Genomic DNA, 14,743 nt, shown 5'->3' with positions numbered 1-14,743 from the left:
ACACTAATGAGTTTTTTCTTATTAAGAATCATTCATAATGATTGAATATTGTATTAAGTACTGGACAAAGAGAAACCCTTCTCTAATTTCCTTCTCTAGGAGCAAAGGCTCAACTCCATTAATAAGTATTGGGACTCAGATCTCCTGTCAAAAAAGGTTTTCTCTTACCTTGTAAGCTATAAATCTACTTTTTAAAGAGAAAAAAAGCTCACCCATAAATCAGCTAAGAAGACCTCCAAAAGCCTCATAAAATGAGGAGAGAAAAAAGCTCCCATAGAGCTAAATTTGTGTAAAAAGCACTTCTTAGTGAATATTTTTAAGAGAAAATGAAGGAGAGGAAGTGGCTAATGGCTAAAAAAAAAAAAGGCTAAAAAACCACACCTTCAAGCTAAAGAAAACGGTGAAAAGGAAAAAGGTGTAGAGAGAAGGAGAAAAGGAGAAAGAAAAAATATAGTAGTTTAAAGAAAAGGATGTTAGGATTGTCTGAGTAGGGGTGGTAGTGGTCCGGTTTTAAATCGGAATCGAATCGAAATCGTTTCGGTCAAAATTGGATCAAAATCGAAACCTATTTTGGACCGGATCGAAATTGTCATTCTGTAATTTGGTTTAAGTTCATATTTTTCAGGAACCGTGAACTGACGGTTCCAAACTGGATTGAACCGACGGTTACGAATCGTACTAAACCAGCGATTTAAATACAAAAAAATTCAATAAATATATTACCTCACTCCGAATTCATTTATATATATCATTAATTATCTACACAATTATTCTTTGCACTCTCTTCAATTCTTAATATTTTTTTATTTTTCTCAAATTCTCTAAATAATTATTTTCTACACTCCTTTTAATTTCCAGTACTCTCTCATTTTTTCTACTTTATTATTTTATATACTCACTAAAATTTTTAATACTATATCAATTGATTTGTTATTAGTTTATATCCTCAATAAAATTTTCAATACCTTCTATTTTATTTTATTTTTCTCTTTTATACTTTTTTAATTATCAATTATCATATAATTTTTTAAAAAAGGCAAGCAATAGAACTATAAATTTTGATTTCTCTAAATCCTAAAGGGATACATAGATAAAATTAAGTTTATATACTTTCTGCTAATTTCTTTAAAAAAAATTAATTTCATCTATAGCTTTTTAATCAGGTTCAAGTATTTACTTATTAAATTTTTCTTAAAGATAATTTTTTTTCCTTATTTTATTTTGATTGAAAGATTTATAAGAAAATTAAAATATTTTTACAAATATAACTTAAATTCTGAATCAATAAAAATTTTTTCCAATTTTTTTGTCTAAGCTACCCTTAAACTGCCCTAAAATCATCATCTAAATTATCTTAAATCGTCATTCAAACCATTTTAAATTAGGGCTTGAACCGAAACCGGTAATTCAGGAACCGTCCTCTAACGATTTGATTCATATTCTTGATTTCATTGAATCTAAATCGGTGATTCATGAACCGTAACCGGTGATTACTAAACTGTGACCACCCTTATGTCTGAGCAGTGGAAGTCTTAATGTGATAGTTTTAATTATTTTTAACCATTTGTTTAGAAAAGAATATTTGAGAATTGGACAAAGAAAGTGTTATAAATACATCCAATATTTTAGTCTGACCTTTATTATATTTCAAAGAATATTGAAATTAATTTTCATTTTAATATTTATCATTCACTAAAATTAATTCAAAATTTTAATCACTCATATAATATACATTTTTTATAACAAGATCTAAATAAAGTAATTTTCTAGTGAACGTGAATATAAAGTTATATATTTTTTTCATTTTTTTTGCTTAATAAGGAAGTGTTTTCATTTCACTTCATATAATAAATGTTATATGTCCTTTTGTTTTGTTCTTGTCTTTCTCAGGTGGCGAGATCTCTGTTTGGCTTTCCGCCAACCTCTTTTGCTCAGTGCCGTTGATGGCGGTGCAGGAAAGGAAGAGAAGTCATAGGTTTTGTTTAGCTGCTTCAGTTAGTACTCGTTGATTAGGGACTTGGTCTGCCATTTTGGGCTTATATTTGTAATCTGAAAACTTTATACTGTCTTTGCCTGGTGTGAAATACAAGTTTAATTTACAGTTAAAAAAAATTATACATATTTATAAGCGATTTATTTAATATCGTGAAATTATTTTAAATAAATTTTAAAAGTTATTTAGTTTAATTTATAAATTAATTAAATTTATTAAAAATTATAAATAAAATAATATTAATTTAATTTATAATTTAAAAAATTTATTTAAAATAAATCAAAATTATAAATAAAGATATCTCATTTATAATTTAATAATTCATTTTAAAATTATTATTTGATCAAATTACTTATTTTTAATTTAATTTATAAATTAAAAAATATTTTAAGCTCAAAATTAAAAATAAATAGTCATATTATAATCCATATTATATACTTAAAATAAAAAAAGTTATAAATTTGGGAGAAATTATTAAAAATTTTTTTAAAAAAAATCATATTTTAACTTTTCAAATAATAATGTAATTTGTGGTCAATTCTTTTGTCATTAATAGTGAGAAAAACCCTAACTTTTTGTTTGGATTGAAGGGTTGGGGTAGCTGTGAAAAGCAAGAGATGATTTTAAGGAATTTTTTATTTATTTGAGATATAGGATTAAGGAATATGGAGAGTTTTGGAGGGTTTCAATCCCTCAAAACCTTCTAATTTCTAAGCCACTAATTTAGTGGGTTAGAAATGATTGAAAATTTTTTTATTTTTTTATTTTTTTATATTATTCATATTAATTTTAAAAATCTCTAAAATATTATTTTTTACTATAAAATAATAAATTTTATAAAAATAATAATTTTATAATTTTTATATTTAATTTTACTTTCTAATATCATTTAACTAAATAAAATAAAATTATAAAATCTATATTTATGTCACATTTTTATTAAATATAAATAAAAATATTATCTTATCTTACCATATTATATATTTTTTTATTATACCTTATCTTATTTCACTAAACCTTCGTTCATATCATCCAAATAAATCCTAAAATTTGAGAAATTATTATGTATAATTAATATATATATATTATTTTTCATAATAATTATATAAAATTTATTTTATATTATAAAAAAATTTTACTTTATTTAAAAAAAATATTATTTTTTAGTGCTATTTATACGTATTAATTAATTCTAAAATTCATTTAAGAATAGTAGAAAAATCTTAAAATTTTGACAAAAACCCTATCTTAAACCCTAGATCCTCCTTCAATTTACTGTACTTCTGTCTCTGTTATGTGAGAAGGAAAAGAAAGCAGCGGCAACCTCAACCTACAAAGAAAATGCAGTTCCTCTTACGGTATCTCCCCAAACATTGCCGCCTCCGCCGCCCTCACCACCGTGGCTTCGTCGACTTTGCTGCGATCAAACATCTACGCGACCGGGGCCTCGACCATGCAGTACAGAGAGAAAAGCATCTGAAGCCCATGCTGAACATCAAGAACCTCATAAAATCAGAGCCAGCAAAATCCCTCCCTCTATCCGTCATTACTCAGCACAAGGACTCCCTCGATATCCCAAGTCGCCCTATTGAATTCATCCGAAAATACCCTTCAATCTTCGAAGAATTTCTCCCTGGGGGAATAGGTGTTCATCCCCACATCAAGCTCACGCAACAGGTACTTGATCTTGATGCTGAAGAGCAGTTAGTTTACCAGAGTGAGAGTTATAGGCAGGATATTGCTGATAGACTCTTAAAATTGTTAATGATTTCGAGAATTAATAAAATACCACTGAAGATTCTGGATGATATAAAATGGGATTTGGGTTTACCTGAAGATTATACCAAGAGTATTGTTCCTGAGTTCCCCGACTGTTTTCGAGTTATTGCTAATGAAAATTTGTCATCTGGGTTGGATTCAGATTTGGAATTGGAGCTAGTTTGTTGGAGTAATGAATTGGCTATTTCGTTCATAGAAAAGAAGGCAACGAGAGGGAAAATGGACTACAAAAAGGGGATGCCTATTGCTTTCCCTATGCATTTTTCAAAGGGTTTTGAGATGGATAAGCAGTTGAAGAAATGGTTTGACGATTGGCAAAAGTTGCCTTATATTTCTCCATATGAGAATGCAACCCACCTTGGGCCTAGTACTGATGAATCTGACAAGTGGACAGTGGGGGTTCTGCACGAGATTTTCCGTCTTTTTGTTTCAAAGAAGGTGGAGAAGGACGCTTTATTGTGTCTGGGAGAGTGGTTGGGGATCCGGTCAAGGTTAAAGAGAGCATTGCTTCACCATCCAGGGATATTTTACTTGTCTAGTAAATTGGGAACTTATACCGTGGTTTTAAGGGAGGCCTATAAGAGGGGATTGTTAATAGAGAAGAATCCACTGATTAGTATTAGGAGTAGGTATATTCATCTCATGAACATTGTAACTGAGGATCGAAAAGCAATTGGTGTGCCTGGTGGAAGTACACAAGGGAAGAAGCCGGTCCCTGATTCTGAAGAACAAAGAGAAAAAGGTGATTGTCAGGGTAGTCTGGAGATGAATGATATGGATTCTGATTTTGAGAATGATGATGACTACAAATATGATGATGATGAGGAGGAGGAGGAAGAAGAAGAAGAAGGCGAAAGTAAGTCACGTGCTCGTAGAAATGCCCCAACTAGCGGTTCAAAAGCAAATAAGAAGAATTTGAATGCAAGAGGGTCTTCTACGAATGCTGGAACTGGAAGACATAGGCTGGTTCAAAAACACCATGGCATGGCCAAAGACAAAGTGCAACTAAAAGATCCTAATAGAGATAGGTTGAATTCCTCTAAGAGCAAGAGGAAATTATTTACAGAAAGGAGGACAGCTACTTAAATGAAGACTTAGTTTGTCTGTTGAAACCAAAAATGGGCAGGTTGGCTTCTTAACTTGGTTCTTTATTGTCTGGATAGTTTGCTAATCAATATAAGTATAAATAATTCAAACATGCTGATTTTGTATTTGAGCTACTTGGTTATATCAAAATTTTTATTTGGCTTTGCATAAACATCTAGGCAAGTTATTGTTTGTTTATTTGATGAAAATATGATAAACAGATATCTTTTCCTTGGAAATTGTACAATTGTGGATTTGAGACCAAAAAATAGATATGATGGACGAATGTGTATATTAGGCCAAAGCCTAGAGTGTTTCAATAGTGTAAATGCGAATTATCAGTTTTAAAAGAGCTTGTAACCTTTCTTAGTAATGTTTTTTTCGTCTTGTAATATGTTTTGGATAATCTCCTATCTAAATGCGAAATTGAATTAGTGGTTCATGTGAACATATACGAACTTGAACAGCATAAATTTATTGAAACTAATTTGTTTGTATTTCTCTGTTAAGGAAGTTGGAGTGTTGGACAATAGTACACATAGTTATTAAAGGCATAAAGTGCAATGGAGTCCTAGGCACAAGCGCTCACCTGAATGAGGTGAGGCTCAAAAAAATAAAATTTAATAAAAATTAAAAATTAAAAGGAAATTATCATAGATATAACTCTATTTAACCAAACTTATTGAAATTACCAATCTACAAAACATTAATAGACATAGAAAATACATAAAATGAATATAGAGTTCACCATTAATATCTTTTTTCCCCTCCTTAAGAGAACACTATTAGAACTTGTTAGAAAATAAAATAAAATGAAGGTTGCAAAGATTGGGATTGCAAGAGCTCTTGTGGAATCATTACATGGAGGCCTTACTTCTTCTAGTTTAGTTTCAACAAGCATTGCTTTAAAAGTTGTTGCTGTCAATGTAAGTTCTAAATAAAGCTTCTAAATTAACTAATAGACATTGAAGCTTTTTTCCCTTAGATGTTAAAACAAATTAAAAAGAAAAAACCAGCAAGCTGCAGCAACAAAATATGAAGTATCAATCATTCAAGTACAAATTAAAAAAAAAACAGCAGCTCTCTAATTTGTGTAATCTCAGCAACTTCTAAATTAACTAATAGATAGCATAGCTTTTTTTTCTTAGATGTTTAAAATAAATTAAAAAGAAAAAGCCAGCAGGCTGCAGCAACCCAAGTGGGTTTGTGAGGGGAGAGGGGGGCGGCGGCAGGGGAGAGGAGGAAAATTCTTGACTGAGAAAAACCGAAGTGAGTGGAGAGAGAGAGAGAATGGGATAGAAGTAAAGCACAAGAAGGAGACATTGTTATTAAAGGCGCACTTGAGGCGCAAGGCGTGCCAGGTGCAAAGCCTCAATGCCTCCAACACCCAAAGGCAGGCAATGTCATCCAGGCGTGCCTTGCACCAGGGACAAGGCATACCAAGGAACGCCTGCATTTCAGCCCTTTTTATTTATTTATTTATTTTGATTTTTTAACCTAATACTAACTAATAGCATTGGAGCTGCTGCCTTTGAAGATTGAACTAGCTACTGGGTGTGTGTATTTTCTCTCTCTTGTTTCCTTCTCTCTTTCTTTCCTTCCCTTCTCCTCTCTCCATCTCTCCCTAGAAGCTTCCTGTTCTTCCTTCCTTTTCTTTCCATTCTTTCCATCTCTTTTCCTGTTTCTTTTTCTCCATTCCTTTCCTTCTTCCCTCTCCACCTCTCCCTAAAAACTTCCCATTCTTCCCTCCTTTTCTTTTTCTGTTTTCTTCTCTCCATGGATTATGACTTCGGCTTAGAATCAGAGATAGGTTACAGAAACAGTTAAAGGATTGTTGCACTAGTGATTACACCGTATGAAAACATGAAAAAGCAACTTTAATGTTGCACTAGTGATTGAACTAAGGAAAAGGCCCTCAAAACTCCTTTTTCTCCATCACACACTGGCCCCCTATGAAAAGATTTTGACATTACGTTGCACCAAGGCTCTCCCTCGTTAAGTACTTTGAAATAAAGAAGAATGTATGAGCTTTGCAAACATCTCTTGATAAGCAAAATGAACAATGTTGGTACAGTGCAAATCCTTCTAGATTTTAAGTTGGCCATGGCTGTGATGTGGAGCTTTTTGTAACAATTGAGCTTTTGCAATAATAGTTATTGTTTAGTGGAAACTGAGCCTCGTCTTTGTTAATAATTCAGGTATTTTTATTATTGATTGATATGGCCTACAAACGATTAAGAGTACATAATTGCTTCTTATTGATCTTAGATAATCAGAATGAGGAGCTCTTTCTGCTGATTTGATGGAAAATTGTTTTATATATTAAATATGCATGTCTATGTTGGATTCGTCATCATTTACATGAAAATCAATGTCCAGTGATGCTGCAGAGATGGTACATTACATTGATCGCAATTATTTATGACCATCAAACACTTGTCATACTCTTTGATACGCCAGAGTACAATGGCTTACAGTTAGCAACTCTCAAGAATGCATTGCTGATGATTGTTGATCACAAAATGATGTGATTGATAATTTGAAAAGATCTTTCACTATTCCTTGTCTCTTCTCCAATCTTAAGGAAATGCATCATGTTCTCATGATCTACATTGCTCTGATTTGAAGCTGCTATTCAAATTCTCTTTTCTGTAAGGTGGGTTGTAGAAGTCTTTCACTGTTTTGATTTCTCATTCATATCTCTTGCCCTTTCTCTTTCTTATGCACAATGACGTTTTAACTTGTGTTTAAATTTTCAGATTGCTTTCTTATTCGCCACTATATTTGTTGTGATTTGCTATGTTGCAGTTTCTGTGGCACATTGGTAATCATGCATAATATTTTAAACCATCTTTATTTTCTTTATGCAAACTTCTCTTTGCAACTTAGGAAACCTACATTTGCCGTTAATCTTTGGTCATTCTATCATAATATCTCTCTCTGTTGGCTATGAAGATTTCCTTGTTGCTTTTGCATCCGTTAAACATTGTTCGAAACAAAAAAGAAAAGGGAGGGGATAAGTTTGAAGCTTAGTGGGATGGCAAGTCGATTATCTTGTCATGTGGATAAGATGTTGCATACTCAAATGGTTGGATGGGAGTTATCTCAATTTGATCACTGTTTGGTATTTGGTTTATTTTGCTCATGAACAATCAGATATGCAATTTGATGGCTCTTAGACTGGAAGTTTCAAGTTAAATGAATGGAGAGGAAGTTTATGTTGATGTGCTGCATTGAAACATAGATGTTAAAATAGGGTTCTGGGAAGTATTTTGAATTGGAGATGAGAAAATAAAGATTTATGCATAGTTGGGAATGCCTATGGTGATTAATATTTTGTGGCATAGATTCTATGATACTGGGCTTGATAATCTACCATACTTCATGAGATGGTGTCTGAGCAGTTGGCACTTGAAGGCCGTGTGGCCAAGTGGATATATATTTTGTGTCGCTAAGTGGATAAATATTTTGTGTCGTATGATCAACTGCTTACCAGATTGCTTCTAGGATAATATTATTTAAAGAGAAGGGGGGAGAAGTGGGAGAGGGGGTTGGGGGGAGACGAATGTTGAAAGATTATATGTACTTTGTGACCACATAATATTGGCCACTTACTGTATCAACTCAGTGACGACAAAGTTGTTAGCATTGTTATCAAAGGCCCGCCTGAGGCACAAGGCGTACCGGGTGCAGCTCATAGCGCCTGAGGAACCCAAAAGCGCACGACTTGCAGGAGGCGCGCCCAAGCGCACCAAGGTGCTAGGCGCTCCTAGCCATTCACACCCATGCAATCACAGAAAGCAAACTGAAAAAAGAAAAAGGAGAAGAAGAAAAAGAAGAAGAAGAAGATCTGAAAAACCTAACTTGATTTTATCCTCTCCTAGGCTCGAGCTTATCTAATTTCTTATCTGAACTCCAGGTATGCTTTCTCTTTTGTTCTTCCTGCTCCCCTCTCCCTCTCTCCACCAGATCCATTTTCACCCGACTGATTTGGGTTTTCATTTTCCTTTCTCTTCTATGCTTTCTTTTCCTCCTTTTTTCCCTTTTAGAATCTCAGATCTGCGAGAGTTCACGGCTTCTCGTCATTTTTTTCCCCCGGCTGCTATGTTCAGAAAGTACCCTTTTCTGATTCTAATCTAATGGGCCAAAGCAATCTTTATCAATAGGGACTGTTATGTATTTACATTAGAATTTTGATGGATTATTCATATCTTTATTAATTAAATTACATACATGAGTAAAATAAATACATAGTTATTCTTAATGAATTTATAAAATTTGATTTAAATTATTTTAAGTTATGTTTAGTAAAGTATTATTAAATTAAATATATAGTAAAAATTAAAATTATCATTTTAATAATTATGTTTAATTAAAAATAAATTCTTATTATGCATTTTAATGATAATTTTTACTCATATATATAATTTAATTGATGATAATAGTAATCCACTAAAATAAAAATAAGTAATGAAATAAATGATATATTATATATGCTTTTATATGTAATTAATATTATCTTAATTAGATTTGTAATACTTATTATATAATTTATTTTTATGATTTTTTTTTTCTTTATTTTGCGCCTCACTTCACTTAAGTGGACGCTTGTGCCTTATACCTAGACTCCAGGTCCTCTTAGCGCCTTGGCGTGCCTTGATAACTATGGTTGTTAGGAAAGATTAGTTGGACCATCGAAAAAGAAATGATCTGAATTTAGTGCATTCTGACACATTTGATGCTGCATTCTGACACTGTCAAGCCGGGGCCAGGAATTTCAAAACCTCTTTTCGGTGTTCTAGAAGATCTTTTATCAATAAGTAAGCTAGCCTCCCTGAAAAGGCATCTATTTTGAAGTGAGGATGCTTCCTGCCTTGGAGTCATCAGAAACACGAAGTAGTGCAACTTGAACGGTTCAAAACGGTGTATGACACTGAAAATGGTGTGAAATGAAATAGCCAAATGGGAAGAGTGACTCCACATGAAGATGGTTTAAGAGTCGAGGCACAGTTGTTTCTTCAAGGGTTAGCGGCTTATGGACTCTTCGGCTTAGTGAATATTGTACTGTTTCTATAATCTATACGCTGGTATTTTAAAGTTGTTGCTAAATGCACCTGATTTGCTAGCTGTTAATTCACCCTACAATTGAGTAAATTTTTGTAACTAATTGTTGTAGTTTTATAGACTAAGCTAGCCTAATTGATGGGTAGAGGCCTGATAAAGATGCTGCATTTACTTTCAGTGCTCTTTTTAAGTTTCAGATCAAAACAAAAACATATATTCTTGCATTACATAATGTGCAAATTACTTGAAGTTCATTGGTGAGAGTAAAAAAATAAAGCATTTAGTGTTTTGTGGGAATGTTTCTCTTTAAATCTTTGCTCGACGATGGTGTACAAATGTAGACAGATAGACACAGAAAGAACAGATAAGCCAGAAATAGGATGAGCAGCTCAAAGTGCCCTTTAACGTTTTGCCTTTTAGAGTCAAGCCCATGTGACCCCTCCAAGATCTTCAACCAAATCAACCCCAACCAACAGAATAAGCGCAAGGCATCACTAGAAGGATGTTTTATCAAAATCAACTTCTCTGTTCGTCTTCTTATGCATAGCCCTCTCTAGTATCCGTACACCAGGCATTGTAGGGATGGTTCTCAGTCTTCATACTTATGTATGTAGTTTTGAAAGTGATATTTATGTTTAGTAGCATCAAGTTGGATTTGCAGACTGTCCTAATCAAGTTAAGAATATATGCAATATATATCAAGATATGTGATCTTCTGCTATCTTTGAATATTCTGTTGAAATGAACAGTAAATATGATTATACAAGAATTTACACAATTATTCTAGCAGTAAAGAATCAGAACATATGACTCGAATGTGCCTCCAAGAAATTTTAGGTTTGTATTCTGTTAGTATTATTATTTATATTTTCTAATAAAGCAAACTAACAAATGGATTGGAATAAAGCAAACTAATAATTAGTGGCGTGACTGAGACTACAGAATGATGGCAATTCAATTTTTTAGTTGACCGTATCCGAAAACTTGTAAAAACAATTTGGAAAAAGGTTAGCATATGTGCAATAGTCATTTTGGCCTCAGGAAAAATTTATAGTCAAGCATGTCATTCAAATTTTAATTTTTTTTATCCGTTTTATAATTCATAGAATATTAATTCTTTGAGGATCTAAATAATTTTTTTTTTTACCTTTCGTTTTAGAAATCTTATTCTAATTATTTTCTTAATTTCAATCTCATTTAATTTTTACTCATTTTAGGTCTGTTGAATAATACTAATTATTCTTATAATTGTTAATTATTTTAATAGTCATCGATTATTTTTATTAACTATTAGATATTAATTATTAGTAATTAATTATTTATATAATAATTTAAAATAAAAATATATGAAATATTAAATACTAAATACTACTTTAAATTAGAATGAATAATATTTTATAATTCACTCTGTCAATGTATAAATAATAATAATATTTTAATTAGAGTTAAAGTATTAAACACAATACATTAAAAACTATTGTCAAACAGGGGATGGTGTTTTTGGTTTCTTATCCATTTGGACATCAGCAGGGGGACAAGATCAAATCATGCAAATAGAGAAAGAAAGCAAAAACAAGGCAAAAGGTAGATCATTCATGTTAAAATATGTAACCTTCTTTACGTATATATGGGAAGTGACATTCTCTCTGGCCACAAACAGCTTCATGACAACCCCATCAAAACAAAACCAAAAAAAAAAAAAAAAAACCAAAGAGGCCAAATAAAAATTCTTAGCATGAGTCAGATCCTCCCCATAAGCAGTTAAAAGATAAAAACAAATCCCAGAAAAGCTCACCACCCACTCTCTCACATACTCATCACATTAGTTCTTCCTCAAACATCATCTTCCTTTGCTATGTTACCATTTCCATTAACCAACAACCTTCTACTTTCTTCTTCTTCTTCTTCTTTAGCTCGAAGACCATTGCTTGGACTCATTTCTATGCTGGTCAGCTTCCTAGACTTCAATGCCTCGTGTTCCCAATCCGTACGGACCAACACAACATAGAGAATAGACACTGCACAAGCCACTTGGGCTGAAAGAAGTCCAAACCAGAGCCCAATAAATCCAACATTAAGCCCGAAGGCCAGGCCCACTGCGACTGGGGTACCCACAAAGTAGAATGAGCCCAAGTTGATGCGGGCACCAATCACAGGCCGTGCCGTGCCACGTAGGATTCCACAGCCAGTTGTTTGAGGACAGTTGCCCAGCTCACAAAGTCCTATTATGGGCAAAACTGATGCTACTAACCCTTCAACAAGACCATCTTTAATGAACAAACCAGCCCATCTCTCTCTAAGGATCACTGTCCATGTAACATTGATGATACCAATCACAAAGGCACACCCCAAAGCAACCATAGCAGCCAATTTGGCTTTGTGTGGCTTACCAGCTCCAAGCTCATTCCCCACCTGCAACGTAAAGAGGATATTCTAAGCTTTGAGTCAGGAAAATAAGAAGGCTATCGTCACATGCCAATGGAATTTGAGCTTTTTAAGGGACAAGTGCTTACTTTGTCATGAAGTTATGATGTCCAATCACACATTTTATGTGTGATTTAAAGTGATGCAATCACCCAACCGATCGAAAAACATGACTTTCAAAATATACTTTCCTCTGAATTTGAGTTTTGTTGGAACTATTGTTTAAAAAAATATTTATTAAAAAATATATTTTTTTTCCTTGAAAAGTAATTTTGGGCCCAACCATAATGATAAATAAGCACCAAGATTAGGTATATAGACCATCTAATACCATGAATCTATCTTATAGCGACCCATCAAAGAAAATAGCTTTATATTATAAGTGGGTATGGAAAGAGACAAACCCGAGCAGAGACACAACCAGCAAGGGCCATAGGGACAGTATACATCATGCTAGTGGTCTGGATGAGTATCCCAGTGGCGGCCACAGCCAGAGTGGGATTAGGCAAGTACCCGGACATTACTATCACTATCTCATACCACCACCACTCCAAGCATATACCTAAACAACTAGGCACTGCCAACTTAAACAGTGGTCCCACCCCACCACACACCCCTTCAATCCTAACCGTCCATCTCATCTCCCACCGTCCACTTACCCACCACACGTATCCCACCATCAAAATCACCATGTTCATGTTAGTCACCACTGATGCCATCGCCACCCCAGCGACCCCAAGCCCCATCACCACTACCAGCATGTAATTCAGTGGCACGTGGAATATAACGGCCAGAAGTGAGCAGTACATTATGGGTTTTGTCACCCTCTGTGATCTTAGGAAAACCCTCAAAGGTTGCAGCAAAGTATTTGTTAAAAGATCAGGAAGAGAGTAAATACAGTATGTTGCTGCCATTGCTGTGATGTTTGGATCTTGACCCATGAAGTTCATGATAGATTCAAGATTAAGCCATAAGAGGCTTATAGGTATGATTGCTATCAAGAGGATTAAGATCATGCGTTGGAGAGAGAGTGACAAGAGGTCCCAGTTCTTACTGCCGTAAGCTTGGCTGCACACTGGCTCCAGTCCAGAGGCTAAGCCCACCAGAACTGAGTAGCCAGTTATGTTGGTGAACCCAATGGACAGTGCACCACCGGCTAGCTCTAGACCGCCCAGCCTGCCTAAGAACATGACTGAGACCACCGCTCTAAAAAAGGCCATTAAATGAGCTGCTGTTATTGGCAAAGCCATCCCCCATAGCTCTTTTAGCTCTTCAAGAACCTGTTGAACCCGAAAACAAACATTTCTGCCACTATCACTATGAGAAACAACAAACAAGTCAAGAAGAAAAGCTTACGTCTACATGCCTCTGTGGCGGCCGGGGTTACCTGAGAGGCAGAGGGGAGTTTCTGAGAAGGGAAATCTGGGTCTTTATCCGCCATTGTTGTCTTCTCTTTGGATTTCTAAAATGGCACGTAAAAGATTTCAACCAAATTAAAGGCTACAGAACCGAAAACCCAAAAAGCTACTTCTTTTAATCAACTTGAATATTACATAAAGAAAAGAAGATCACAGGGGGCTTGTGCGAGGAAGAAAACTAAGAGAAATAAAAGATTGTAATAACTCTTAACTCTGGCAGTCGACAAAAAGGAATAAAAAGATTGAAAGCGTACAATAGAATCAGAAAAGAAGCGTTAAATAGGGCAGTAGCAGCAGCAAGGTAGAGATTTGAGAGCTGGAGGCATGTGCACTGTGTAATTTCAATAAGTCAAGACAATAATATAAAAGTACGGGCTTATTTGTTTTGGCTATGTTTAGGTCGAAGAAAAATAAGAGGGGATGAAAAATTATGGAAGAAAATAAATATATATATATATTTTTTTTTTATTTGAGAATGATAGAAAAATAAAAGTGAAAAATAATAAATATATATATTTTTTTTCTTTTAGAGAGGAAATAAGTAAAAAAATTATAAAATTATTTTTTTTATTTTTATAATTATTTATTTTAATTTTTAATAAAAAAATAAAATAAATATTTAATTATTAAAAAATTATTTTTCCTTTTTATTTTTCACTCTAATATTTAAATAAAGAAAAAAATTAATTTTTATATTATTTTTATTTTTTCTCCTTTTATTTTCTTTCCCTTTATCAAAGTTTCCAAACATAGCGTCTGTGTCTTTATGTACTCCCATTACAGAAAAGAACAAACTGTCGGAAGATATTTTGTTGAAGGGTTGGTATCCTTCCATGCGTATGTATATATGCGGCTATTTATAGCAGAGTAGGACAACAAAAGCGTAGGCTTTGGCAATGGCGGCGAGAATCAGAGAGAAAGAAGGGCAAAGGATGGGAGAGAAAGAGAGTTTTTACTGTTCCAGAGAACAGAGGCGTTC

The 14,743-nt window shown here is 33.6% G+C and overlaps 2 protein-coding genes across 5 annotated transcripts; one reads left to right on the top strand and one right to left on the bottom strand.

Annotated features, from left to right (window-relative positions):
* The first annotated feature begins 3,216 nt into the window (after nt 1–3,216).
* Nucleotides 3,217–8,938, top strand: LOC110640515 (protein WHAT'S THIS FACTOR 9, mitochondrial). 3 transcript variants are annotated; one of them, XR_009142066.1, is made up of 4 exons: nt 3,217–4,898; nt 7,238–7,514; nt 8,015–8,777; nt 8,908–8,938. XR_009142066.1 is itself a non-coding variant. In XM_021791839.2 (2 exons), exon 1 carries the CDS (start codon nt 3,335–3,337, stop codon nt 4,856–4,858), a length of 1,524 nt encoding a protein of 507 aa, XP_021647531.2. In that variant the 5' UTR covers nt 3,217–3,334; the 3' UTR covers nt 4,859–4,898; nt 7,238–7,636. The 3 variants fall into 3 exon arrangements, 1 of the variants encoding a protein (XP_021647531.2); XR_002492121.2 differs by lacking the exon at nt 8,908–8,938 and having other exon boundaries at nt 8,015–8,899; XM_021791839.2 differs by lacking the exons at nt 8,015–8,777; nt 8,908–8,938 and having other exon boundaries at nt 7,238–7,636.
* Nucleotides 8,939–11,485: 2,547 nt separating this feature from the next.
* LOC110640531 (protein DETOXIFICATION 54) lies at nt 11,486–14,183 on the bottom strand. Of its 2 annotated transcripts, none has more exons than XM_058131345.1 (3): nt 13,734–14,183; nt 12,751–13,651; nt 11,486–12,334 (listed from the first exon to the last, which is right to left on the bottom strand). In XM_058131345.1, exons 2-3 carry the CDS (start codon nt 13,594–13,596, stop codon nt 11,756–11,758), a joined length of 1,425 nt encoding a protein of 474 aa, XP_057987328.1. In that variant the 5' UTR covers nt 13,597–13,651; nt 13,734–14,183; the 3' UTR covers nt 11,486–11,755. The 2 variants fall into 2 exon arrangements, with proteins under 2 accessions (XP_057987328.1, XP_021647555.2); XM_021791863.2 differs by having other exon boundaries at nt 12,751–13,626; nt 13,734–14,182.
* Nucleotides 14,184–14,743: the final 560 nt, after the last annotated feature.

Source organism: Hevea brasiliensis, chromosome 12 (genome assembly GCF_030052815.1).
Source record: "Hevea brasiliensis isolate MT/VB/25A 57/8 chromosome 12, ASM3005281v1, whole genome shotgun sequence".
NCBI lineage: Eukaryota > Viridiplantae > Streptophyta > Magnoliopsida > Malpighiales > Euphorbiaceae > Hevea > Hevea brasiliensis.
This window is presented reverse-complemented; position numbering and strand designations above follow the sequence as displayed.

What these genes read in the sequence shown, in the direction of transcription:
- LOC110640531 (XM_021791863.2), bottom strand. Translation starts at nt 13,787, where the DNA reads ATGGCGGATAAAGACCCAGATTTCCCTTCTCAGAAACTCCCCTCTGCC. An exon ending in AACTCCCCTCTGCCTCTCAG is followed by an intron (nt 13,627 to 13,733) that starts GTAACCCCGGCC and finishes CGGGTTCAACAG; the next exon opens with GTTCTTGAAGAGCTAAAAGA. An exon ending in CTGGTTGTGTCTCTGCTCGG is followed by an intron (nt 12,335 to 12,750) that starts GTTTGTCTCTTT and finishes TTTACGTTGCAG; the next exon opens with GTGGGGAATGAGCTTGGAGC.
- LOC110640515 (XM_021791839.2), top strand. Translation starts at nt 3,335, where the DNA reads ATGCAGTTCCTCTTACGGTATCTCCCCAAACATTGCCGCCTCCGCCGC.